Source organism: Gobio gobio (genome assembly GCF_949357685.1).
Source record: "Gobio gobio genome assembly, chromosome: 8".
Classification (NCBI taxonomy): domain Eukaryota; kingdom Metazoa; phylum Chordata; class Actinopteri; order Cypriniformes; family Gobionidae; genus Gobio; species Gobio gobio.
Window position 1 is genome coordinate 34,744,286 of NC_137114.1, and position 25,497 is coordinate 34,769,782.

Consider the following 25,497-nt stretch of genomic DNA (forward strand, 5'->3'; position numbering starts at 1 on the left):
CTTGTCTGGCTATCATCACCAGACCAAGCTCAATTTAAGATTGAACTATTTAAGATTGAACATTGGTCTGGGGTACCCTGGTCCTACCAGACTCTCGTACATTTCATTTGTACAGAGAGTCTGGCCACTCTCCATTGACACGCGTTAACTTCCTTGAAGGCAGGTACTCTGTTGAAGTTTAAAACTATTGGATCTGCCATAATAAATGTTTGGTCGTGACGGATGTCATCTCAAACTAGCACACGATATCAACGTCATCGTTCTCAGCCAGTCCCTCTGTTCGCTGATTGGGCCGGTTAAAATTTGACCCGGGAAAACCAGAGAATATACCGCAATCCCAGACAGAGTACTGAAGGAAAATGAAAATTGAGCGGAAGTACGTAGGAGGGCGGAGCCAGGCTAGGTCTAGGGAGTCTGCTAGGTATTTTCTACTGCACAAGAGGCGTGATAAACGAGCATAATTCAAATGACTCTGTACGCAATTGGATAGTCCTTCAACCAATCAGACCACAAGAGGCGTGATCAACGAGCATATTTCAAATGACTCTGTACGCAATTGGATAGTCCTTCAACCAATCAGACCACAAGAGGCGTGATCAACGGGCATCGATCCATCGCTTCTCTAACCGTCATAGTGTTAAACCAGACCAATAGTGCGCCAGGTGGATAAGCCAGTCTGTGATTGGTTCCCGCAAAAGTGTGACAGAAGCAGGATAAATGAATGTGCAGGTTTCCAGCCTGAGCTGCAGGGCGAAATCAAATCGCCGGCAGATCAGGCTGGGTTTACTCAGTCTAGGGATAAACGTTTATAGCTTGGATATAAACACTGTTGTCTACAGTATTATTACGCCACTAGGTAGCGTAATTACTTAAAAATGTATGTGATTGAATCATCCAGTCAGGAGATTTGTTCAAAAACACTGATTCATCCAGTTATCAAATAAGTATTTATAAGTGAGTAATTTAATCAACATTCAAACCGATTATTTTTAAATAATTCATTCAAATTAGTTCAACATTTTAAATAGACTGCAGCAATTAACATTTTGTTGCAACCTCTTGTAAATTAGGCCAATATGTTATTTTGTTTAGTTTTCTCTTGTCTGTTCAGAATCGTGATCTCTATTTGAAACAAATAAAAATCACGATTCTCAATTTATCCAGGATCATGCAGCTGCCAATAAACCAAATTTATGATAATTCAGGAAACATTGCCTCACCATCACAATTGTTGAACTCAAAGTGAAAATGTCTGTAGGAGTTAAAGTTGAGATGAAACGGAAGTAGTGACAGATATTTTCTTCTGTATTGTGACGAACATCCAAGTGTAAGAGATTAATAAAAAAAACCGAGAAAAAATGGGGACTTGGTTCTATCCATCGTTTGTTGATTAGATTTGGAGATTATTTTGTAGGGACAGGGTTTAAGTGGACTAAATGATTGGAGAAGTCCCGGCATACGTCACCTGGTTTTATGGCATTTTAACATTTTAAGGTAAATTAAAAAAAAGATTAAACTGATATATGGATGAATTTTTCACAATAAGATCTATAATATAAATATATATATATATATATATATATATATATATATATATATATATATATATATATATATATATATATATATATATATATATATATATATATATATATATATATATAAAATTGAACTTTAATGCTCGCTATAGCGCTCCTTGTGGCAATACTAACAGTTTAACAAATATTTGCATCACTTCATAGCTGCAAGTCTTTGAAAATGTTCTTACTACTTTGTTCCAGCTTGACATTGATAAATTCCACTTCAGCAGAATCCCATTCCACTCAATTTCACATGCAAATCAGATGATTCATCAGAAAAAGCTGAATTGGGGATTTTCACAGCACTGGAACATATGGAACATCTTTGTATGGATAAAGCTTTGCTTGTTTGCAGATCGAAATTGTAATTTGCGCCTTTGTTATGCAATAAAGCAGAACTGCTGTCATCTCTTTGAACATAAAGCCAGCTGTTTGTTCTGTGATCTATAGACAATTTACACACGTTTTTTCTGATTCTCAGGTGGTTTGCGCGAATCTTCGGTTTGATACTGGCGTACCAGACAAGGAGCTGTTGAATGGTATCTCTAAAGCTGTAAGAGTGTACTACAATTACACAGGAGATGCAGCCTGTCTCAACACCTCACAAACCGCTACTGGGAATCTGGGCATGCTGGGTTGGTTCTACCAGGTAAATTATTAAGATGTTTATGTTTTTGACTCCATATGGTCACATTTACTAATATATATGTAGCAAGGTTTAAAGACTTAGGGAAGAAGGAGTCAAGAACCGGCAACATAACATAACATAAACTTTAATCATAAAATTAACAAACAACAAAATGAAAGAAATGCAGCCCCCCTCATGGACGACTGCCGCACAAACATAAACAAAACGACGCAATGTAAAGTCCAGGCCTGATCCTCTCTCGTCTTGCACTGCCGTCACTCCTCCTTTTATCCGTACATGAGACTCGAGATCGGTGTGGCGCGCAGGTGACGCTCATTAGCAAAGCTCTGTTCCCGCGGCTCTCGGCCCCACCCTGCACAGTACATATTAAAAAGCACATTTCTGGATATTACCATCATGTAGCTGAAAGATGTTCAATAGACCTATTTTGTGTTTGCAAACATCGATGATGTTTTTTTGTTTTTTTTGTGGGCGGAGCCTACCTGGTTGCAGAAAATGACAATTCTGCCGTAGCAATCTATGGAAGCCACGGAATAGACTAATAATTCTGAGGGGAAAAGAGTCAGAATTGCGAGTTTATATCTCACAATTCTTAGAATGATAAACAGAATTGAGATATATACTTGTTATTTTGTCTTTTTTCTTCAGTGTGAGTTTATATCCCAAAATTCTGACTCTTTTCCCCTCAGAATTGTGATATAAACTCACAATTGCGAGTTATGAAGTTCAAACTGGGAGACATAAACACGCAAATGTAAGAAAAAGAGTCAAGAATTGTGAGATAAAAATGTTATAGGCTATGTTTAAAAGTTATCTATGTAAAATGTTATAGGTTTAAAGGGGTCATAGAATGACATTTTTGTACAAGTTAATATGATTCTTTAGTGTCTAAATGAAAAGTTTGTAATATACTTTAATTAAAAATTCTCATTAGTATTGTAAGAAAACACTCATTTTACCTGGTCAAAACCAGCTCAGTTTTCAGCAAGTCATTTCAGTGTATGTGACTTTAAATGATAATGAGCTTTGCTCACCCCGCCCCCTCTGCTCTGTGGGGCGTTCGGTTCGACCCGACACAACACCACAACACACGTGGAGTGTTGCCTTGACAACATTTGAGGGTATATTTTCGAGAAATAATGGCAACGGGAGTCTCTGAGGAAACATCTGAGCAACCTTATCATTTTGAACTGGAGTCGGACCAGGAACAGATGACGAACGTTTCTGAATGGTTGGTTAACGTCATATCACTTTGATCTATCTTTGTACTGGCAGAGTAGCGTAGTCGCTATGTGTTTACTGATGTGTTAGTTCATTGACAGATTGATGTTATGTTATAAGATTTTTTTTTTTACATTACTTCTTAATCAGTAACAGACACCGTTATAAACCATGTACAAAAGTAAGCTTAGTGTAGTGTTACCACGTTAACTTTATCACCCGAGTACACAGTTTGTAATAACAACCATAACGCGTTGTTCATTATAAACGTGGGATTATGAATTATATTGAGAGCGTCATACACAGAAAGCATGCCGTAATGTAACTTACCCTGTAAACTTTAGCCTCATTCGTCGTGAAGCATGCAAGCGATTTGCAAAGATTAATATAAAGGTTAATAAAACGTTACACTCACATCTTCCTGAGGTGCAGCAGGAACACGATCCTTTTTTCAAGAGCAGCTTATTAGCAAAACCTGCTTTATACTGACGCTCGTTTATAAAGCAGTCTGCTGAGAAATGATTCGCGCAAACATTGACGTTGATCGGGGGGAATATTCCCTTCTAAAACAAAACTCAGCAGCCACTGGGTCTTCAGCGGTTCGGATTTAGGAACATCAAAATGACTGCTGTGTTCGTTATTACACCCAACAACACAACACCACAATCGCTTAGACGCCATTCTGCTCCAGCGTATCAACAATGGCGGACTGATGACAGCTCGCTCAGGGCGGGTCTGTGTTGAAACGCTGCTGTCAATCAACAATCTTAGGAGGGGCGTACACCGTGTAACGTCACACGGTCAGACGGCTCGATTTGAGACAGGGGAAAATATATAAGGAGATTAAAAAAAAACTCTGGATGTATTTTTATCATTATAGGATGGTTGTGTACAGGCACTGCCAACACACATTTCCATATAATCAACTTGTAAAAGTGCATGTACCATTCTATGACCCCTTTAAATATTATTTCATGCTTCTGTAACTGCTATTTATGTCCCCTATGAACTGCATATGTGAATATTATGTAGACTTACGCAATTAGTTACTTTTTTTTTTGTGTAACACAATATTGTAATGCATTACTTTTAAAAGTAACTTTCTCCAACACTGGTTGTCTTATTGTGCAGAGCTGTACGGAGATGGTGATGCCGATGTGTACAGACGGCATCGCTGACATGTTTGAGCCACAGCCCTGGAACTTCCAGGGCTTTTCTGACGAGTGCTACAACCAGTTTGGAGTGCGGCCACGGGAAGACTGGGCAGAAATTGTATATGGTGGAAGAAACATCAGTGCTCACAGCAACATCATCTTCAGGTAGGACCTCTAATATTGAGCACTGCCTCCATTTTTCTGCTGAATGTTCACTTCATACTATGATTAAAAAATGAGGATGTGGGGAGCTATTCGATTTGGGGTTTAGATATTAGTCCTGCTCCAAATGCTTTGCTATCTACTGCCTACAATGTCATAAATCTCACAAATATCTGATTTGGAGTGCACTAATAAAAAAAAATCACAATTCTGACTTTCTTTCCTCAGATTTGTGTGTTTATGGCCCGGTTTCACAGACAGGGATTAGACTAAACCAGGATTAGGCCTTAGTTCAATTAGGACATTTAAGCTTTCATAAACATGCCTTAGAAAAAACATTACTGCTGTGCATCTTGAGACAAAACAATGACACTGACATATTTTAAGATATGTTAGTGCAAGTTGCTTTCAGTTAAAACAGCTTTAGTTTGGGACTAGTTTAAACCTTGTCTGTGCATCCGAGGGTAAGTCTCACAATTTGGACTTTATAACCCGCAATTTCTAGTTTATATCACAATTTGGAGAAAAAAAAGAGTCAGAATTGCAGGCTATAAACTGTGTGAGGTATAAGCTTTATTGTTAAATACAACTGCAAGGAAAAAAGTCAGAAATGCAGGTTTATATATTTTATATATGCCCTTTTTCAGTTGTAAAGTCTGAAGTTCACACTAAAGGGAAAAAAGTCATAATTGTGAAGATAAGTGGCAGTTACCTTTTTAATTTTTTATTCCCTGGTGGAAACAAGCTACTATTCTGGTATGGCCTTCTCAACAAAGCATAGCCACACGTTATGCTGCCTTAAAATCACAAGATATCCTCTTGTTGGGGAGCTAGTGTTTTTTATTCTATAATTAAAACATTTAATTTATGTTTAGGTACATACACTATATTTGGTGATCCTGCTAGACCTAAAGGTGTAACATACTAAGTGTATTGTTTTTCAGTAATGGAAATCTTGATCCATGGATGAGCGGTGGAGTGACTAAGAGTCTTTCCAAATCTCTGGTCGCCATTATGATTGATGGAGGTGCTCACCACCTCGATCTGCGCTACAACAACGAGTTTGACCCAGAGTCTGTGATCAAAACACGGGCGCTGGAAGTACAGTACTTCAAGCAGTGGATTAAACAGGCAGGATTTGATTGAAAATGAAAAGAGGACTTTACAGTAAGAACGACAAAATGAATTATTTCTATTTGCTTTGTGCCAAAGTTAGTGGTCTCTTCCTTGGTACTTAAACTGTTTTATTGGGGAGTGGATGGAAAGTTCTTTTTGGAATCATGGTTTGATCATCTTGTTCTTCATTTTTTTTTTGTGATTGTGTGTGCACAAACCAAGAATTTTGCCCGTACAATTTTCCATTACAACTACAATTTTTGTTGCTGTTTGGATCCTCAGTAAGTTTTTGGACAAATTTGAGGAATGTAAAGATTCAGAAACTGATACTAAATGCAAAACCACTCAGGGTTTCCTTTGCCAAAGTCTCAAAGCTGAATTGTAGCAATACTAATCATATGCATATTCGCTGTCAGCTTGGGTTTTCAACTGAAGTATGCTACATTTTAAAGGAATAGTTCACCAGAAATGAAAATTCTCTCATTTATTCACCCTTGTGTTGTTTTGAACTTGTATGACTGTCTTTCTTCTGTGGAACTCAAAATGAAATTTTCTATGAACAAACGAGACAAAAAGGACACCATAAAAAAGGAAAAAAATACAAGAACCCAATTTGAAATGTGAGGGAAAACTATATACATTTTGATATGTTTTTTCTCACAAAGGTATCGTAATATTTGAAATATAGTCATGTAGACAACATTTATGCTGGTTTTTATGGTTATGTTTTGGAAGACAGGAGCGTGAACATCTTTCAAACTCCTTTGGTGAGCCACAGAAAAAAAAACATACTGGTTTGGAAAGAGATTGTGAGTAAATGATAACAGCATTTTCATTTTTAGGGGTAAACTATTCCTATTATTCAATTGCAACATTATATCTTAGGGCTAATTTCTAGCATTCAGAAATAAAATACTCACTGAAATTAGCTGGATCTAATATCAGTGATCAGTGCTATTTTCATTGTCTGTACAAAATCACCACAAGTCTTCTGTTTTCTGAACAAACTGTTTACACTCTTGGTGTTCTAGTGTTACTCTGTTAATTTTGCACTATTTTTTATAGGAAATTATGCATGAACATGATCCACAGAATAAATGCATATGAACGGAAGTAACCGTAAACGTTCCATTTCCTGTTCCTCCACAAACGCTGCTCCAAGTGTGATTTAATGAAAACCTAAAGAGAGAAAACGAGCAATAAAGTAGCTAGCGGGAGGCATGCGGTGTAAAACACAGAGATTGTGCCCCATGCAGGGACCTGCAGGACTCCACCAAACCTGCATTCACTCGCTGGCAGCTCCTGCTTCTCCAAATTGTGGTGCGTAGACATCATCTGCTCTGTGCTGAGCTGCCTCCTGCTAATATTATTATTAATATCACAGCCAGAGTGCAGCGCAGGATGTTTTGTGGGGTCATGAGGAGGAATAGATGATGACTTTCACTTTGTTTCTCAATGAAATATGAAGCGTTCAGTGTTTTGCATTAATTTCTTTGTTTTTTGGGGTTATTTGGTAAGTAGTGTGAAAGTAAAATTTAGAGATATGCGCTTTTGAAGCGGCCATTTTTGAATCATTTGTTTTGACAAAGCACATATCCAACTGCCAAAGGCTCCGTCACGTCATAACCATTTCGAAATTTAAATGGTTCACCATTAGGGGTGAACCAGTCTAAACTGTGTTTTTTCTAAAAAGTTGTAGACATTTTTAATGACACATTTGTATAATAAAAAGTAAGAGTTTTAGTTAATAGTCTCTTATTGGCTTGATTAACCAAGCTCTCTATAAAACAATCCCTACAATTGAATAAAATAACACATATTATACAGACACTTCATATAATGGCATTAGATGATTTGTTAATTGCATTTAATAGATTATACTTTAAAGGTTCAGTGTGTAGTATTTATGATGGTCTATTGACAGAAATGCAATATAATATACATTACTATGTTTTCAGTGGAGTATAAAGACTTTACATAATGAACCGTTATGTTTTTCTTACCTTAGAATGAGCCATACACGGGTCTTCTTCCGGTGAAATCGCCATTTTGCGCCATCATGTTTCTACAGTAGCACTAAACGGACAAGCTTCTCTACAGAGCGCTAGTCACTCCCTGCTCTCTCCGACAATGACATTGCAATTCACAACCTCACCGTTAGATGCCGCTAAAAACCACACACTGCATCTTTAAATAAAAAATTTGCAACAGGTTTGTAAAAGGTGTTTTATGCATGTTTTGGTTGAGTTTTTGTTGCATTTGTGCGTGGGGCGTTTTGAGCCCTTCGAAACAGCAAATCATTTTGTGAATCAATTATTTCAAGCTTCTCCCATCACTAGGTAAATTGTAATTTCTGTGCTGCTAGCGTTACCAAATGAAATTAAAAAAAAAAAATCAAACATATTTCCTGAACACTCCCACCATCTGCCATTGGTCAGGCAAACAGATGGTCCCACCCCAAACTCACACTATTGGTTGAACCGCTGTTGCTATGTCAGTCTAGTCAGGAAGCTCAAATAAACAAAAAAGTGTTTTGATAGTGCTACAAAGCCACTTTTCTGGGAATTCAACTTATAAATGTTTTACTCACCGTTGTGATTTTATATTAAAGGTGCTGTATGTAATTTTTTTTTTGCAGATATTTAGGAAACATGCTAAGTTCACACTTGTTTCTCTGAAAAGCAATGCTACTGCCAGTTATTCTACTTTGAAATGTGTGTTCTGTGTCGGAATTTCTATTTTTGTTTTGGTCTGTGTGACGCCGCCCACTGCTAATTTATCCAATAGTATTTCGACTCCCCAGGTTGCCAGTTGGTTGAAAACACAGCGTATTGTAGCAATGGGAGCCAGCAAACGAACTGGGTCAGAGATCGTAGATTCTACCCGACCCAAAAATCCTCGGCATCCATCTAAAAATCTCAATGAACGAGAGCATATTAATGTAATGCATTTAAATGTTTTTTTTTCCAGTGAAAAAAAAATAGCTGTGCCTCAAAATAGCTTGAGTGCAACTCTACACCCTTACTTAATTTAGAATTCAAGGATTTGTGAAAATTGAGTAAGGCAAGAATGCACCATGTGTTTTTCTTACTTGTAATTCAAAAACAAGGGGTTTTCATATTTATAAAAGTACCACAGAAGGTTCTAAGCAGGCGTATGCAATTATTATTATACAATTTTTGGGGGAAATCTAAGCTATTCTTGCCGCTCATCATTCTCAAGTAAAGGATTTGGACGTTGACTGATGCTGTTTTATATGATAATGACATTAATTAGGGGGCGTTTACAAGGCAGAGATCTGAAATCATTAAGCTGCGCACAATTTCAAGATCATTTGCATTTTATAGATTTCACATCTGGAAAAGAGGCGCATGCAAGTTTTTTTTGTGCGGACGTTCATTTCTCTGACTCACACACATATTTGAGAAATGATCTTAGATCAAATGTAGGATGGTTTCTACATAACATTTTATAAATAAGGCCTAAGGTCTATTTTGGAAATTCTACTTGTAAAGTGTAGAAGTGTCCCAAGACAACTGGACATTTTGTCAGAAGTGGGATATTTTAACTAAATTTTCCCATCTATGACTCTGTCTAGAATGCGTCATGAATAATTGGTCAAGCACTTGCATAGAGCATGTTTCTGGAATAATAAGTCTCAGTAAATGTCTATATAGATGACAGTTACTATATTTCAAATGTATTGTTCACTTGGTCGTTGTTTAAACAACCTTAACTTGTCACAATAATGTAGGCGAACAAAATCTTCAGTTTTCATTCTGAATAACTTATGGTTACTTACAACATGTAGACAAACATCAAGGGTATAGTGGGGGGGATTTCAACACTATTGCACTTTTCTAAGGATGCTGTTGTTGCCATTAAACATCCTTTCTTCTCACCTGACAGTTTCATCAATCAAATATGTTACTAGTATTTTGCTGACCGAGTCTTTAGTTTTGGATGTGTTGGTTACACTGAGACCACACACACACCAATGGGAAAATGTGTGTGTGTGTAACCCACTGTCATACTGGAGAGGGTGGAAAGGGTGTCTGGGGGGGGGGGGGAGTCCAAGGAAAACAGGGTTTGTAAAAAAAAAAAAAAAAAGAGTGGGTGCTGAGTTTGTAAATTCCCTGGGTGGAGGGCGGGGTGCGCGGTGTGTAACGATAACCAAACAATACTCACTTTCAATGGTCCGTTTGCTTAAGCAGCTTTCCATGGACGTGAATCGAAAGCGGAAAGATGAATGTTGTTCCCTCTGCCTTCTCATTTGTTCTTCCCCCTGCTGAGTTTGTTCAACTTAGTTTGACCTTGTTAACTTCTTTTGCTTCTTTATCATTTGTTTTCCACTAGTGTTTTCCCCTGGAAAATTCAACTTCTGGTCATGTTCTGATGCTCTAGGAAAATATGTATTTGGGTCAATGGCAAGGATGTCCAAGATACAGAAAAGAAAATCTCTCATTTAAATCCTATTTAAGTTACATGCGTCACTTTAATCTTTATCACCATTTCAACAAAACCTTTCATTTAATGATGTTAAATATGTCAAGTGGTGTAACCATCATATAATATCACAATTATTGGATTTGCAAAACATATTTGATAAATAAATAAATGAACAGGTCAGCCAAAACTAATTATGTAATTTTTCCATTTACATTCAACCTCATGTGTTGGTCTGGCCAGTATAAAATAGACTTTTCTGCTTTTGCAACTTTTGTAAAGTGTTTAGGAATCTCCTTGGCCTCTTTTCTTTAATGTCAGACAATTCTTTCTTCTTTTTTTGATGTCAGTATTCTACTCCTCACCCTCTTTGATCCCCTTGGCCTTTATGTGGCCATAGAAACTTGTTTCCGGAATTAGTGCGTCAAGCCCTTAAATGTGAATGACTAGCATGTACAAAAGCTCTGTGCGGGAAGAGAAGAAAATATCAGCCATTAGTCTGGTGATGTCAGAGTGCCAAAATTAGGCTCCAGAAGAAAGAGGGGGGCTTTTGAAAAAGAAATTAAAGGGACAAGCATATATTCAAGGGACTTGATGGACTCAATCTTGAAAAAAGGCTTACTTTTTTAGTTTGAATAAAATTAAATTGAATTATCCGGACACATTATTCATATAATGAATTAAGAATTTCAAATGAGTAAAAAAAAACTAGAGCTTTATAAATCTTAAATTTAAATATATATTGATTTATGAATATGAATCACATTAATTAAATGGTCCATTCCCTTGTCCCATTAAGATTTATACAAAATGTTTTAAGCTGTTTTATTATATTTCTACTTTTTACTCATTTAATTCAGAATGGGAATATGTACGGGTTATTCAATTTGATTTAATTACATTTTACTATAGTTTGAAATGCGTAAATATTGAAAAAAAAATGTTGTGTATTTAAATTCTATATGTCCTAAATATATAGCTTTTTTGTACAAAGTATAGCCTGACTTGTATTCATGAATGTTGACATAAATCCATTTATTACACAACTTGGGTCAAAGCAGCATTCTGCTCGGATATATAATTACAACATTTACAATATAATTCATTATCCCATGTCCCAAATTTCCTAGCTGGACTAGTTTCTTAGTGAACATTTTAAGCTGATAAATAAGTCAAATAATATAATAAGAAACTCAAATCATTATTTCGGGGCCGGGAGATGTCTACTTGTTCAAAATAATCTGTTTTAAATTTTTCTAACATTTAATATTTATTTCACAACAAATTATATTGTCACTAATCAATATAATACAGTAACGAAAAAGTTGCTTCAATGAGAGCAGGTCATTGATGGGGTTTCTGACTTAATTGAAAATATTGTAGTGGTCACTTCTATTCTGTAAGAGGGAAACTGACTTTAGTGTGGTTTAAAATAGCCTTAACTTTGGAAACGTGGAGGGGAATCCAGTAAAAAAAAAAAAAAAAAAAAGCTTGTTTTTACACTGTTGCTATTTTTCTATTGTGGTACACAGTTTTATTGTGAGGCCATGGCAGCTTCTCTGGGACCCCCATTCAGGACCGGGTCTAGAGCTGGGCTACAGATAATTAGATCACTGCTATCAGTTTCACTGTCTCTTTTCTACATCACAATTTACATGATAATAACACTCTAGATGGTCCCCCTCTCTCAAAAGCGCTTAGACGTTCTCCTTTCCCCCCCTTTCCAACATCCAAATGATTCACTGCCTCACCTTAAAATGCACTTATGGGTGGGAATTAGAAAAAATCCCTGGGAAAACCTCTCAAAGTGGGAGAGAAAAAGGGTATGGCAGAAACTGTCCTTTGGCACGTGATTTCACAACATGCACAGTGATAAAAACAAGAAACTTTGTCAGGGCTGCTATAAATGTGTTAAATGCCTGGGAAAGAACAGTTTAGCGGACTGAATTGGAATTGGATCAGATTAAGTACATCTGAACTGACTTGACATTATTTAAAAGTCTACTTAGTGGTTAAAAAAAAAACTTGGATGGCAAAACATATGGCATCAATGAGCAAAAGTCCTTGTTTCTGAGCTATTTGATTGAGATAAACACAAAATCAAAAATGATATTTGATATCAAAACCCTCCACATTCAAACACTCCCAACATCCTCAAGTGTTTTCTTTCTAAGCCGAGCATGTTCCAAACCAGAGCGACGTCCTTTAAGTGCTTTCACTGAAATCAGGATCCGTTCGGACCCCTACGAAAGTCCCAGTGTTGGATCCCTCTTCAGTATTCACTGCTGGCCAAGAAACTTCCTGCAAATGCTGAATTGTTTACAGCGGCTATTTCACTCATACCCAGGATTTCTTAAGGTCAACATTTCTTCTGGCACACTGGGCTTGAACTGCACTTTATTCCCCTTTAATTTAACAGCTCCGGCAGCTTTTCTAGTTAAATCGACTGTTCATTATTGAGCCTCATTTTACGAAGGGGCTGTGAGGTGCAGTTTAATGAATCTCTGGCACAAAGATCCCTTTCACTGCCCAAGGAAGAATAGAAGCTATTTAGACCATGTAGGGCTGTATGTCAAAGGCAGCCTATAATAGTTGTCAGGCAGAGGCTAAAATTCCCACTGGTGCGGGAATGCACGAGAAATCAACTTTTACCACGAACAGATTAAGATAGTTGTAGGAAGTTAGAAGAACACGTAAAAAACCACAGTACCTGTCCCAAAGCATATGTATCTCCAATTAAGCATTCGCCTTAATGCACAGGACCAAATACACATGTCCTGAAGGTTTGGTCAAGTTTGTACAACTTATGCATTCAAATTCAAGTGGTGTATTTTGTAAAACATGTATTAAAATGTAGATCACACTGCGTGAAACTTCTGAATTCTTTAGGAGAATAAAATGCCACAATGCCACAACTAATTAAAAAATGTGTGAGTACATCAGATAAATAATTTTTTTTAAATTACAGGTGGTTTATTTCACACTAAGTATCTGTAGTTAACACTGTTCAAGCTGACTTGAACAAAGTATAAACTACTCTGTTGTGCCTGTTGCTATTTGATCATTAATTTGCCAACATTGTCAGGTATTTAATTTATATAGCTACAAGCTCTGTCCATTTCAAAAGATTTAAACAAATTTAACAAATAAAACTGTCTTTAATAAGATCAAAGCAATTGAGATCCCTTGTGGACAGTCCGATGTAGTTGCTCTCAGAGATTTCATATCATAAAATGTGTATATTCACGTAGACATAAACAAGAAGACTTGACCAGGACAGATGAACCCGAGGCTATTGTCTTTTTACTCTGTGGGATGCCTCAGACAAATCCCTCTTAGTTGCAGGTGGTCAGGCGTGAGCAAAGAGTTAAGTCCCAGGGTCCCTCTGCCCCTCCTCTTTGATGTCCTGACATCATTGGCCCTGCCCCCTAAAATAATCCTCCCTTCCCCCAAATTCCAGCTTTCGACAGAGTGCAGACGAACTGTAAGGGTGTCCTGCACAGGACCAAGGGTTAGCAAACCACCCTGGAAATGCAGATAAGAAATATGCTTTAGGGGTCTCACAAAGACAATTGCCTGTTCGGAGGTGTTGTGCTTGTGGCAGAGAGAGATGGCTGTTCAGGCTGCCATCATGAACTCTCAGTTCTTAAACTTCTGTTTTCCTGGCTCGGTCATGGATTATGAGGTGGAAAAGGGTCTGGAAGGGGGTCTCCTGGGCGAGATGGACTGCGAGGGAGACTTTAGGGAGACCACCAGGGACCTGCTTAGCTTCATCGACTCTGCTTCCAGCAACATCAAACTTGCGCTGGACAAGCCTGTCAAGTCCAAGAGGAAGGTCAACCACCGAAAGTACCTGCAGAAGCAGATTAAGAGGTGCACGGGGATCATCTCGCCAGGGACCACGCCGGTTCAGGAGCCATGCAAGAGGCAAGGCTCGCCCCAAAACCCAACAAGCAACTTCTCCAGCAAAACACCACCCAAGAAGGACGGGATACAGGCCAACCTGCAAAGCAAGAGCCTGGCTGCCCTGTTTAACCCAGCGAAGGATGTACGAGGAGAGAGGGCCAAGAAGCCCCCGCTGCGGCATCGAAACCTTCCTCCATCCTTTTTCACCGAGCCAGCCAACAGCTCCAGAGTTACATCTACTTCTGGCATGTCTCTCAAAGACCTGGAGCGAGGGACTCCGGAAGCGGCAGAGTTCTTGGAGCTCCTTGGACCCGACTACAGCAACATGGTCTCGGAGCAGGATCTATTCCACACTGCACCTATCAGGATTCAACAGGAGGTGACCATGGGCCCCGAGCCATATGACTCCCACCATTTTATAACTGGTGGGTTTTTGTACACCGAGCCTTGGGGCACTTGTAGCGACACCCCCAAAAAGTCGGACATGCGGACCGTACCAGTACAGCCAAATCTTTATACTCACACGGACCTTTCTGGCAGCGTGCCTGTGGAACAGAGCTCGCCATGTGCACTTACCTTTTCAAACTTCTTTACAGACTGCTCCACACCGCCGGTCTCCTACGATCTGGCAAACGGATACAACAGAGGGAGCTTTTCTTCTCTTTAAGCCAGAGATTTACTTTTTCTCAGACATTACATTGGGACAAAATTTCAGTATGGTATTAACAAAGGACACCATCTACATGAAATGTCCATTTTAATCCTGAAACATTTGCCTCAAAACCAGCAAATGGACCCTTTTAAAACATTACTTGATGGGATAACATGTATACAGTTGCAACCTGTAAAAGGCTTACAATCTAAGGATGGCCTTTACATCTAAGAGTGACCTTTTCTCCAAAATTGAATGAAAACAGAATGCATTTCTAATCATAAATTAACAAAACTATATGCCTCCGAATTTTGTGTTACTGTTCCCTGTAAATAAAACCACAACCAACTAAATTTGTTTTCTTAATGTATGGATACACTTTGGACCTCTATTAGCAATTTGAAACCATTTGTTACAGAGCTGATCTCAGGGGGTTCTGCTTAAATATGTCACTAAATAGTTACATGCATACAGTGATCCCATTAAGTATTTGAACGCCTAATCCACACTTAAAATGTATGGGTTCATTTCCACAAGACAACAACATATCAAATCAAGTGGCATCTGGAGATTTTCTTTCTCAGAACTAACTTCACGTTTTGCAGTTATTTTTAACCAAATGCGGTCACAGTGGCTGTATGAAGTTCACACAGGTGTTCCAACAACAGTTCATCACATTAACTGACATAATCCACTAACGTTTAACAGCCAAGTCTAAATTTTAAACAGATTTTTTTGGTTGTTTTCAAACCAAACTATATTTTTGGTTATATATTTTCTGTGCTTGTGCTATTTTTCTTAAAAAATAAATGCCACTTGGATTGATATTTTGATTGAATGGTACAATATATTTTAAGTGTTTTAAGTGGAAAAATACTTTTTAGGGCCAAGACAAAAAACAAAATGAAACATTCTGCAACAGTGACAATCTGTCTACATACTCTTTTTCTTACTGTTTGTTCATCTATTGTTTGTTGAGTGCTTAACATGCAATATTAGGTTTGCACATCTAAAACAATGGCTTAAGTTCCCTTAATGCAAATGTTTGAATATTTCACATACTTCACAGAATGTGTCCTCTGATGTTGGTCTAGATTTGGCTTGAAGTTTCCTGGTATTCTGGAAGAATTGGAAAACTATGAGTAGTATGTAAAACAGCTAAGTGGATAAAAAGGAGAAGGAGGTGGTAAAATTGTGCAAAATAAGCTATATGACGTATTGGTTGTGTGTTATAGTTGCAGTACACAAATGATCATGTTCATAAAAAAAAGGAGCACAACATGAAAACAGGAACTATATACAACATTATTTTGTAACACTATTGCCTTGGTTTAGGATAGAGAATTAAATTAGGAATCAGACATTTCCAATTGCATTGGGAAGCAACAAATAGTTAAAATATATTAAGCTAATTCATTATTTTATATTTAGTTGTAGTCTTAAATTAATTTTATGTGGGAAGCATCAGCAAAGAGTAAAAAATTGTGTTTTGTAATTTATATGCTTACTCTTCGCATTGTTTGCAGTACAGAAACAAAAAAAGTGAGAGTGACATTCGGTTTGTCTGACATTTGCTTTTTCAAGAACTGATACTTATTGTCTGTTTACCAGTAATGAATCGCATACCTAAATCTATGGAATACAGGGGCAATGGATGGAAGTTTTGGGACAAAATAAAGCTGGTCTTTATGTCTATTAAAGAAAAGACTTCTTTGCATGTCTATGTTTTAACCAGAAGCCGACATTTCAATGTGCAGCATGTGTTAAGTAAACACAAATCAATAAAAAAAAGACAAGAGAACCCAACTGTTTATCACAAGGGATATAAATGCAGGTACGACCATTTCATTCAAATTTATAAGGATTTCTACTGACAAACAAAAGGGTATAACACTTCTCAAGTTATGGCACCCTCTGTTGGCCAAAAAACGCCTTCATACTCATTTGACAAATTCAGGGCCTTGTGTTTCATTAGAAAGTAACTGCAATCCTGACTGTATTTACTTTATTTAGTGCACAATTGCATGTTGGAAGTGGTAAAAATTTTTTTGTTATATATATATATATATATATATATATATATATATATATATATATATATATATACAAATTGTATTCCAATCCACTATAGTAAACAAAATAATGTATTAACTCTAATATATTAACAGTTAGATCTATTAATGAAGATCAGAATCTCTTCTTTTTAAAAATACATCCTTTTTTACAAAATCAAATTTAGGCCTACTGTGCTGTTAGCATTTCTATCGTATTACTAATTCTTAGTAGTTTGATTATGAGTCCCTGATTGAGAAACTCTGCTTTAGATCTTTCATATTTATTGTAAATATAATGTGAATCTATCAGACACACACACACACACACACACACACACACACACACACACACACACACACACACACACACACACACACACACACACACACACACACACACACACACACACACACACACACACACACACACACACACACACACACAGCTATAATATAGTTAATAAATAATTTGAACCCTTTTTCAAATATCAGGTTAAAAACGTTAAATTCATGAAAAAGATTAAATGTAAATTTCGGTTCGGTTTTCTAAAGCAAATGATTCATTTTTATTGTGCAACATCTTATTTGCTAAACTCCTTAATGGATCCTGCATTCGTGGTCTCAGCACATTCAAGTCCACATTATTCAAATGCAATAGCCAGCCACTAATAGGCCCATTAAACAGTAATGTTTTATGTGTTACCAGCTTATATCTCTCGCTTCCTGTTTAAGGTAATTAACATGCTTTAACACCTCCATAACTTAAATGGTGTAAAATGTTTTATAACATTTTACACACCTCTAGCAATCTTTACATGGCATGACAATGTTGCAGAATTAGTCGTCGTTTTTCTCTTTTACACAAGATGGCAGTATTGGTGCTTCAAGCAAAGCCGTCCTCTACATCAGGACGTGCTTTATATGTCTTTAAAAGGAGATATTTCTTTGTAGTTTGCTTCACCCCACTGATGTTTCATATCTTTATTTCATGTCAGAGGAAATTAAGTGTAGACCTATATGAAGAATAGAACTAAATTCAAAGAACACGAAGATAATAGGCCTAATGCAATTTGTTTCTATTTCTGATTATGATAATGGCCTGCTAACATTACCTAGCCTACTTAGGATTATTACTCAGTATCTTTATTTATTTTCGTTGTCAAAACGCCACGCTGGTCAGAATGGTGTTTGAAGCGTAAACCCAGCCAGAACATACATAAAAAACGTATTACAAGTGACAGTTTTATTGGTGATACAAAATGCCAGTTTTTTCCAGTCTTAATAAGATGTCGAGGCATCATATGGAGTTCAATTGCGTTTAAGCATTTCTTGACATCCAATCTTGTTTCTTGGAAAATTAAGGTTTTACCTTACGTTTTTAGAAGAACACGTCCAATTTTGCTCACGGTTACTTCCGGTGATATTCTTGCGGTATTTTTTTTTGTTTCAATCTGAAACGCAGACGCAGTGCGCATGCACTTTTTATGTTTAGAATAAATGTAATTCACGTGTAAACGAATATATCAATCGCAGTCCAAAGTTTAGGGTACAAATGAACAGTACTTTTGGAATCTGAAATCGGATTCAATTCATTTGTAGCCTATTGAGTGTGAGCGTTTCAGAAAAAAAAACTAGGCTGCTGGAAAAAATATTTAAGAACAAAGAAAGTCTACAAGTTTTCATGGACATCCACACAAGTTCATTTCTGTCTGCCTCACATGGATATGTTTATCATAAACATGACAGAAACTTGATAATGCTCTTCACTTATTTCCCCTGAGAGAAAAGAAAATTGCATAAACATCCACAGGTGAGCTGTTTAACACCAAGATCTATTGTGCCTTTCCATTGATATGTGACATAACTATAGTGACAGTCTTACTTAACCTCCCGTTGACCCACAGTTTGTATTATGTGGTTTGCAATGGCTCTTACAGCATGCCATTTAGCCTACTGTTTTTTCTTCCACAAAACTTGTCAACAAAATGCCACTGTCGTGTAAATGAACAGCCAAAACAAATATAAAACGTTTTTCGTCTTCAATTGAAAACGGTGTCATGTAAACATACCCATAGTCTGATCGCTTTGTAACATCTCTTCAACAAGCCACATGACTTGAGGTCATTCATGTCTGGAGTCAAATAGCACAGTACATACCTAAGTGTAATACTAATACTTCTTTAATAAATCCTTAATTTAAGAATTAGCAACAGTAGTAGCCATACTTGTATTAACAACCACCACAAATCAGGGTTATCCGGTGTGATTGCACGTATAAATGGTGTGGGCCGGCATTTTTACATGTTGCAACAATCTTAGTTTTTATTGCTCTCACAGTTTTGTCTCAATCAAAGGAAAATGTTGCTAAACAGCAGGAATAGCAAATCCCCTTTAAACTGCTTGGCACAACCCTCCAGGCTAAATCACACTAATAAATCTTGCTCTAAATACTTCTTCCTGTCTAGCTGCCAGATTTCTTTTCTTACCCTAAAGCATAAAGGAATAAGAGAAGATAGATAGAGGAAACTCTGTTTCATTCTTACCCATGCATAACGCTTCTCTGTGAGAAGATGTGGTCTTACAGTAGTGAGCTACAGTGAGCGACAGCTAAAATTTCACATAAATATATATTACTATATGTTTGGACCAGGTTTTTAAGAAATGCCGAAATGCATTGTCTCCCAATTGTATTTTCGAGTTGTCTGCAGTGTTGCACAGTCATAAACAAACAATCTACCGCATCTGTCTTTCTGTCTAATTTGCGTAGGAGTGAAAGTAATTGTAACAAGCTTGCCTGTTTGCTGTTAACGACTGGCAGTGGATTCAGATGACACCTTTAATGAACACTGAATTTCTGCCCCGATGCTGGAAGGTCATGGTGTAAGATAAATGTCAAGGATATTATTATGTGAGAGCAGCAGAAACGAGAAACGTATTTCTCCAGTGTTTATAAATGAGAGAGAGTTTGTGCTTGAAATCATTATATTCTGCATCTGTCACATATTGTTCCCTAACAATAATGTTCGGAAATAAGTCATATTATTATTTTTGAAGAACGTTGGTGTGGTATGTGCAACTTAAAAATGTTAATTTAAACATGATGACAAAATTTACATTCTTAATGCATATTCCTGGTAGACTGGGCAAACCTAGCCTGATCTGCCGGCGATTTGATTTCGCCCAGCAACTCGGTCTGGAAACATGTACATTCTTTTCTACTGCTTCTGTTACACTTTTACGGGAACCAATCACAGATTGGCTTATCCACCTGGCGCGCTATTGGCGGGTTTAACACGATGACGGATAGAGAAGCGAATGGGTCGTTGATCACGCCTCTTGTGGTCTGATTGGTTGAAGCACCATCCAATTGCGTACAGAGTCATTTAATTTATGCTCGTTGATCACGCCTCTTGTGGAGCAGAAAATACATAGCAGACTCCCCAGACCAATGTACAATCTAAAATTGAGCTTGGTCTGGTGATAGCCAGACAAGATTCCTGGTCTTATTGTGAACAATTTGGAGGCACATTCCAAATAATCCAAATGACCCGATATTCTAAAACATCTTTGTAATCTTTAATGTAATAACTTGCTTTTCCCATGAAATGACTTTCTGCTGACATCACTTCAAGGAATATTCCTGGTTCAATACAAGTGTAAGTTCAAATGACAAGATATGGCATAAAAAACAAAACAAAGACATCCCTCACTTTCTTTGAAAAAGCAAAAATCGTGGTTAAGGTGAGGCATTTATATTGGAAGAGAAGTGGGCAGTTTTTGGAATATTTAAAAGCATAAATATGAAGCTGATATTTTTTATAAAAGCACTTGCATTAGCTCTTCTATTAAAATGTGGGAATCTGTTGAGCTGTAAAGTAAATGGTAAATGGACTGCATTTATATAGTGCTTTCAACAGACCCATGGCCATCCAAAGCGCTTTACATATTGCCTCACATTCACCCATTTATACACTGACAGCGGTGTCGTCGGGAGCAGCTGGGGTTATGTGTCTTACTCATGGACACCTTGACACTTGGTCAGGTGGAACCGGGGATTGAACCACCAACCTTCCAGTCTGTAGACAACCTACATGAACCACTGAGCCCCTGTCACCCCGTAAAGCCATTCTTGTCATTTTTACAGTTGCCATTGTGTTCCATTGTAATGGCAAAAAATCTGTAATAATGTAAAATGTAATAATCTGAATTATCTTTTTGCTGACATAAGTTGAAGGAACTTTTCCAGGTTCATTGATAGTTAAATTAGACAACACTCATGGCATATCATTGATTGCCACAAAAAAGAAAAAGGATAAAAACATAAACAGTGATACATTTACAATGGAATTAAAGGCCAATGTATGGATAAGTTAAGAACTGAAATATGATGCTTATTTTATAAAAAATTAATTAATTCTTCTATAAAATGTGTGTATTAATTGAGCAGTTCTTGTCAGTCTCGTTTAAGCTGTTTCGTTGTAATGTCTATGAAGTTGTAAAATTGGATAAAACTACCAAGAAATGGCTATTTGTTCAATGCTGAAACCATGTTAACACGTACATTGCTTACATTGTATGGCTATACTATTTAAATGTTGCTGATTGTTCTTGTCACAGGGTGTGTTTCATGTTCATGTTTCATGTTTTCAGTTTATCATGTTCAATGTCATGTTTCTAATGCCGCGTTCCAGGCAACCTGTAACCCGTGTTTTTCCAACCTTCTACCCATGAAAGTGCACTGGAACGGCAGTCAAACACGTGACTTCCCTTCCGTGAACTCGTACTAGATCGATGTACTCCCAGTTACGAGATGCCTGGCTGCCAGGCAAAACCTGCCTGGAACGCAGTATAAGTTTGTCATGTTCTGTCAGGTTTCCTGGTCTTGTCATGTGATTCCCATGCCCTCATGTGATCTTGTCGCGTTCTGTCATTGGTTCATTGTTTAATCAGTGTTCACAGGTGTCCCTTGTCTTGTCATTAGTCTCATGCTGCGTCCCAATTCGCATACTATCCGTACTAAATAGAATTCGAAAAAAGAATTAGTATGTCCCAAATCTTAGTATGTTGAAAAAAGTATTCCAAAGATTCCCGGATGGTTTACTATTTCTGGTCAGAATCCGAAGTGCAGATCGATGCGCACTCTAACGGCTGATATTGCCCACAACCCATTGCGAGATGGACGAGGATTCGATTAGAACTACAAACGCGGATAAAAAGTGTTTAAAAAAACTACAAACATGACGGTTACGCGAGTCTGACGGTTAAGTGGAGAGGATTAGATAAAGTGGTTTGAGTGAGCAATTATCAGTATTTAACCTGACGAAAAGATATTTATTCAATATTATCCACATTATATTTCTCCTTCAGCAGCATTGAGAACTTTTGTAATGATACGTTTGGCCATTAACTTTGCAAACACATGAGAGGAGTCTCTGCATTAAAGACCCACGAAAGGCAGATCAACGAGCGACTACATTTCTCTCCGATACGGTAGGAAATTAAATTGAAAGTGGGGGATTTGAACTGTGACGATGATTGACAGGGCAGTTTAAACGGTGACGGGACGCACATAACTAAACTAAAGATGACGAAGTAGTATGTCCCAAAGCTTGCATACTCTTCTGCTACACACTCAAAAGTATGTACTTTTTCTTCACAAAAAGAGTACATACTTTTAGGACGTAGTATAAGTAGGCGAATTGGGACGCAGCCTCAGTGTATTTAGCCCTCATGTTTGCCATGTGTCCTTGTCTGTTATTGACGTTGTAACCCACTTGTTGGGGAGTCTTTGTCATAGCCAATTCTTTGTTTCTGTTTAAGTCAAGTCTTTGTTTTATGCTTTTGATTTATGTTTTGTTCTGAGTTAAATGCACATGGTTTCTGAAGCTTGCCTCCAGTGGACTTTCGTTACAGTTCTATTGTCACTTCTGTTGTATTTCACTCTAATTCAGATCTGTGCTTTTTGAAAGAAATCTCAAAGTATTTTTGTGGTAATCAACATTATGCCACACACAAGATATCTATTAACATAGGGTTCATTCATGGCTCCATTATGGTAATGAATCCACTTTTACCATTCAATCAATTCCCAACAGACAAAATCAAGCAATAAATGTCCTGCATCACTTGAAAACGTCACATTACAGAATTAAAATAGGTTGTAGGGGTTTTTTTTTTTGAATGATAAACAACTTTGATTCTGTGTCTCTTATGTGATGCAAATTGTCCACATCCTCCTTGCAGTACATGCTGAAAGCGAGATCCAATCTAAAATTGCAAACGATGTCCTGATCTCCTCTGAAAAAGGGGCTTTAATAACCCTGAAGAGTCCTTAGAGAGGAATAAGATCTTATAAAAGTCCAGAAAATCCCATTCCCATCATAGACCTCTCCTTCGTAATTGCCAGATCTGGCCCTTCTCAAAGGTGAAGGACGCTCTCTTCTGAACACTCCTCGATGTGGGCCAGTTAACTTTCAGCTTGAAGTCCAAGTACAAAACTATTTTATGGTCATTCTGTGTGTATTAATAATCTTTATTGACTAATTGGATTAATTCAGGCCATCTTAGTGTCCACTGTATAAGACTGAACTGAAAAAGATGGTTAAAAAGTGAACTTGATAAGATGTAATTTGCAAAGTAGCAGTGGTCAAGCACTTGTAAGTTGGTTCACCTCTCACTTCTCACATTCATAGTCAATTATTAATTATAAGAATAGATATGCTTCTAGCTCTAAAAGATCATGTTCGAAGTCATTATAATATAATCAATAATCTATATGACATTATGTAAAATAACCAAAACGGCAGCAGTAAACGCCACGGTTAAAGGTTATTGGATAGTGAACTCAACACATTTTATAATATAATGTCATTCTGGTCATGCACTTATTCTTTGATCTTCAATAATTTTTTTAGCAAATTATGGATTTATTTTGTTGTTATGAGCATTATCATAGAAACAAATAATTTCAGAGTCAGAAGACATGATTAGCTTCCATTTGGGATTCTGATATTGTGTGACTGTTGCCTATAAAATATATTTCTTATATATTCCTTCTTTGAGGAAGTATCTATTTATTTATTTATTTATTGTGTTTATCATAAACATTTTAACATTTATGTCATCGCTGTTGCTTCAAAAATCTTTATGTAATTCTGATTGATTGATCAAAACTGTGGTAAAATGCTGATACACACCTGTGTGAAAGAAATGTTCTCTGATATGTGGAAGACATTCAATTAAGGATTTTTTACCATTAATAAATGTAATTATTTATTGAAAGGTATTTAATCAGTGTTTTTATGAATGCAAATCTGACCACAACCATGCCGATGTCTCCGTTATATTCTCATTTTCTGCACTTTGCAACAACACAACTTTGTTTCTGCAGTGACCTTCAGCATGTTTCCTACTACAACGCCTGATGTTTGTGTTTTACGTGCCTTGAGAAAGTAAACCATGCAAAATCTGATGAGAGCAGTCAGATTGAAACAGATTTCCAGAAATGCGATTTGGACACATATGAATGTAGCTCTAAATGGATTTGTAAAAATTGGATTTCATGTGATTTTTTGACGTTCACACTTGCAAAATGGTCACATTACAATCGGATATGCACAAAAATTGGATTTGGGTTGACAGTCTGAACGAGTTTTATGCGCATTTAGGGATATTGCGTAAAAAAAAACACTGGATGGAAATGCCAAAATGCGCATAAATTAAAAAAATGCGCACAAAAAAACGAATGTACTCAACTGATTTGGATAAATATTTTTATCCGATAAGAAAACATGCACATAAACTATGATGGAAACACATTTACCAAATAAATTCCTCGATGAACATCAAAAAAAGACTTTGCAATGGGACGGCATAATTGGACTAACCAGCGGACCAATCTTGTTGCATGGCATCTAAAATGTTTTGGTTGTTCTGAAATGCCTGAGCAAAGGTCCTTGCACACTCTGAAATTCTCTCTGAGTCTGAAATTCTCCACCAAAACTTTTGTCCGTCATAAAAACAATAGGTTTGGGTGCCATTTTCTGGGTTTTTCGCATCCATAGCATCCATAAGCCACGTTACAAGCGAACGCCAAAATCCAGAATGGCGTCTGACAAGTTGATCCACTTCGTCTTGCAGCACAAGACGAAAAGAAGACTCCATTTTCTTATTCTTAGTGATATTTATTGCCAGTTTATCAGGAAGGGACGATTTTGATCTCTTCGACTGACTGAATGGACACATGGTGTATTAATCACAAATATTTATGCGATATTCCAATTTTACGCACAAGTTAACTTTGGATGGAAACATATCTACTGTAAGCCTATGGGATTTTTTGTAAAACCATTTTACTGTGCATCAGGTGAAAATCATAATTGTTCAATAACATAGAAAAGTAATTGCACACATCTCCTCAATAGGTTGTATGATTTAATATCTAATGTAGTTGTATATTATTTTAAAGGTACACAATGTAACTTTTTTTGTTCTAAATTAACTCTTTAATTTAAATAGATGCTTGTCGGGCGAAGCGGTTCCAAGAAAAGTAAGAAGC

The 25,497-nt window shown here is 37.0% G+C and overlaps 2 protein-coding genes across 2 annotated transcripts in view; both read left to right on the top strand.

Moving 5' to 3' along the window:
- The window catches only part of prcp (prolylcarboxypeptidase (angiotensinase C)), a 34,222-nt gene extending 24,253 nt beyond the window's left edge, over positions 1–9,969 (top strand). The window contains exons 7-9 of the mRNA XM_079823980.1: positions 2,062–2,229; positions 4,582–4,769; positions 5,711–9,969. Coding sequence (XP_079680106.1) covers positions 2,062–2,229; positions 4,582–4,769; positions 5,711–5,912 — 558 coding nt within the window. The 3' untranslated portion in view covers positions 5,913–9,969. The remainder of the gene's footprint in view (positions 1–2,061; positions 2,230–4,581; positions 4,770–5,710) is intronic.
- Positions 9,970–13,791: 3,822 nt separating this feature from the next.
- Positions 13,792–16,577, top strand: fam181b (family with sequence similarity 181 member B). Its single transcript, XM_079823982.1, has one exon. The coding sequence runs from the start codon at positions 13,939–13,941 to the stop codon at positions 14,899–14,901; it is 963 nt and encodes a 320-aa protein (XP_079680108.1). The 5' UTR covers positions 13,792–13,938; the 3' UTR covers positions 14,902–16,577.
- The last annotated feature ends 8,920 nt before the right edge of the window (positions 16,578–25,497 follow it).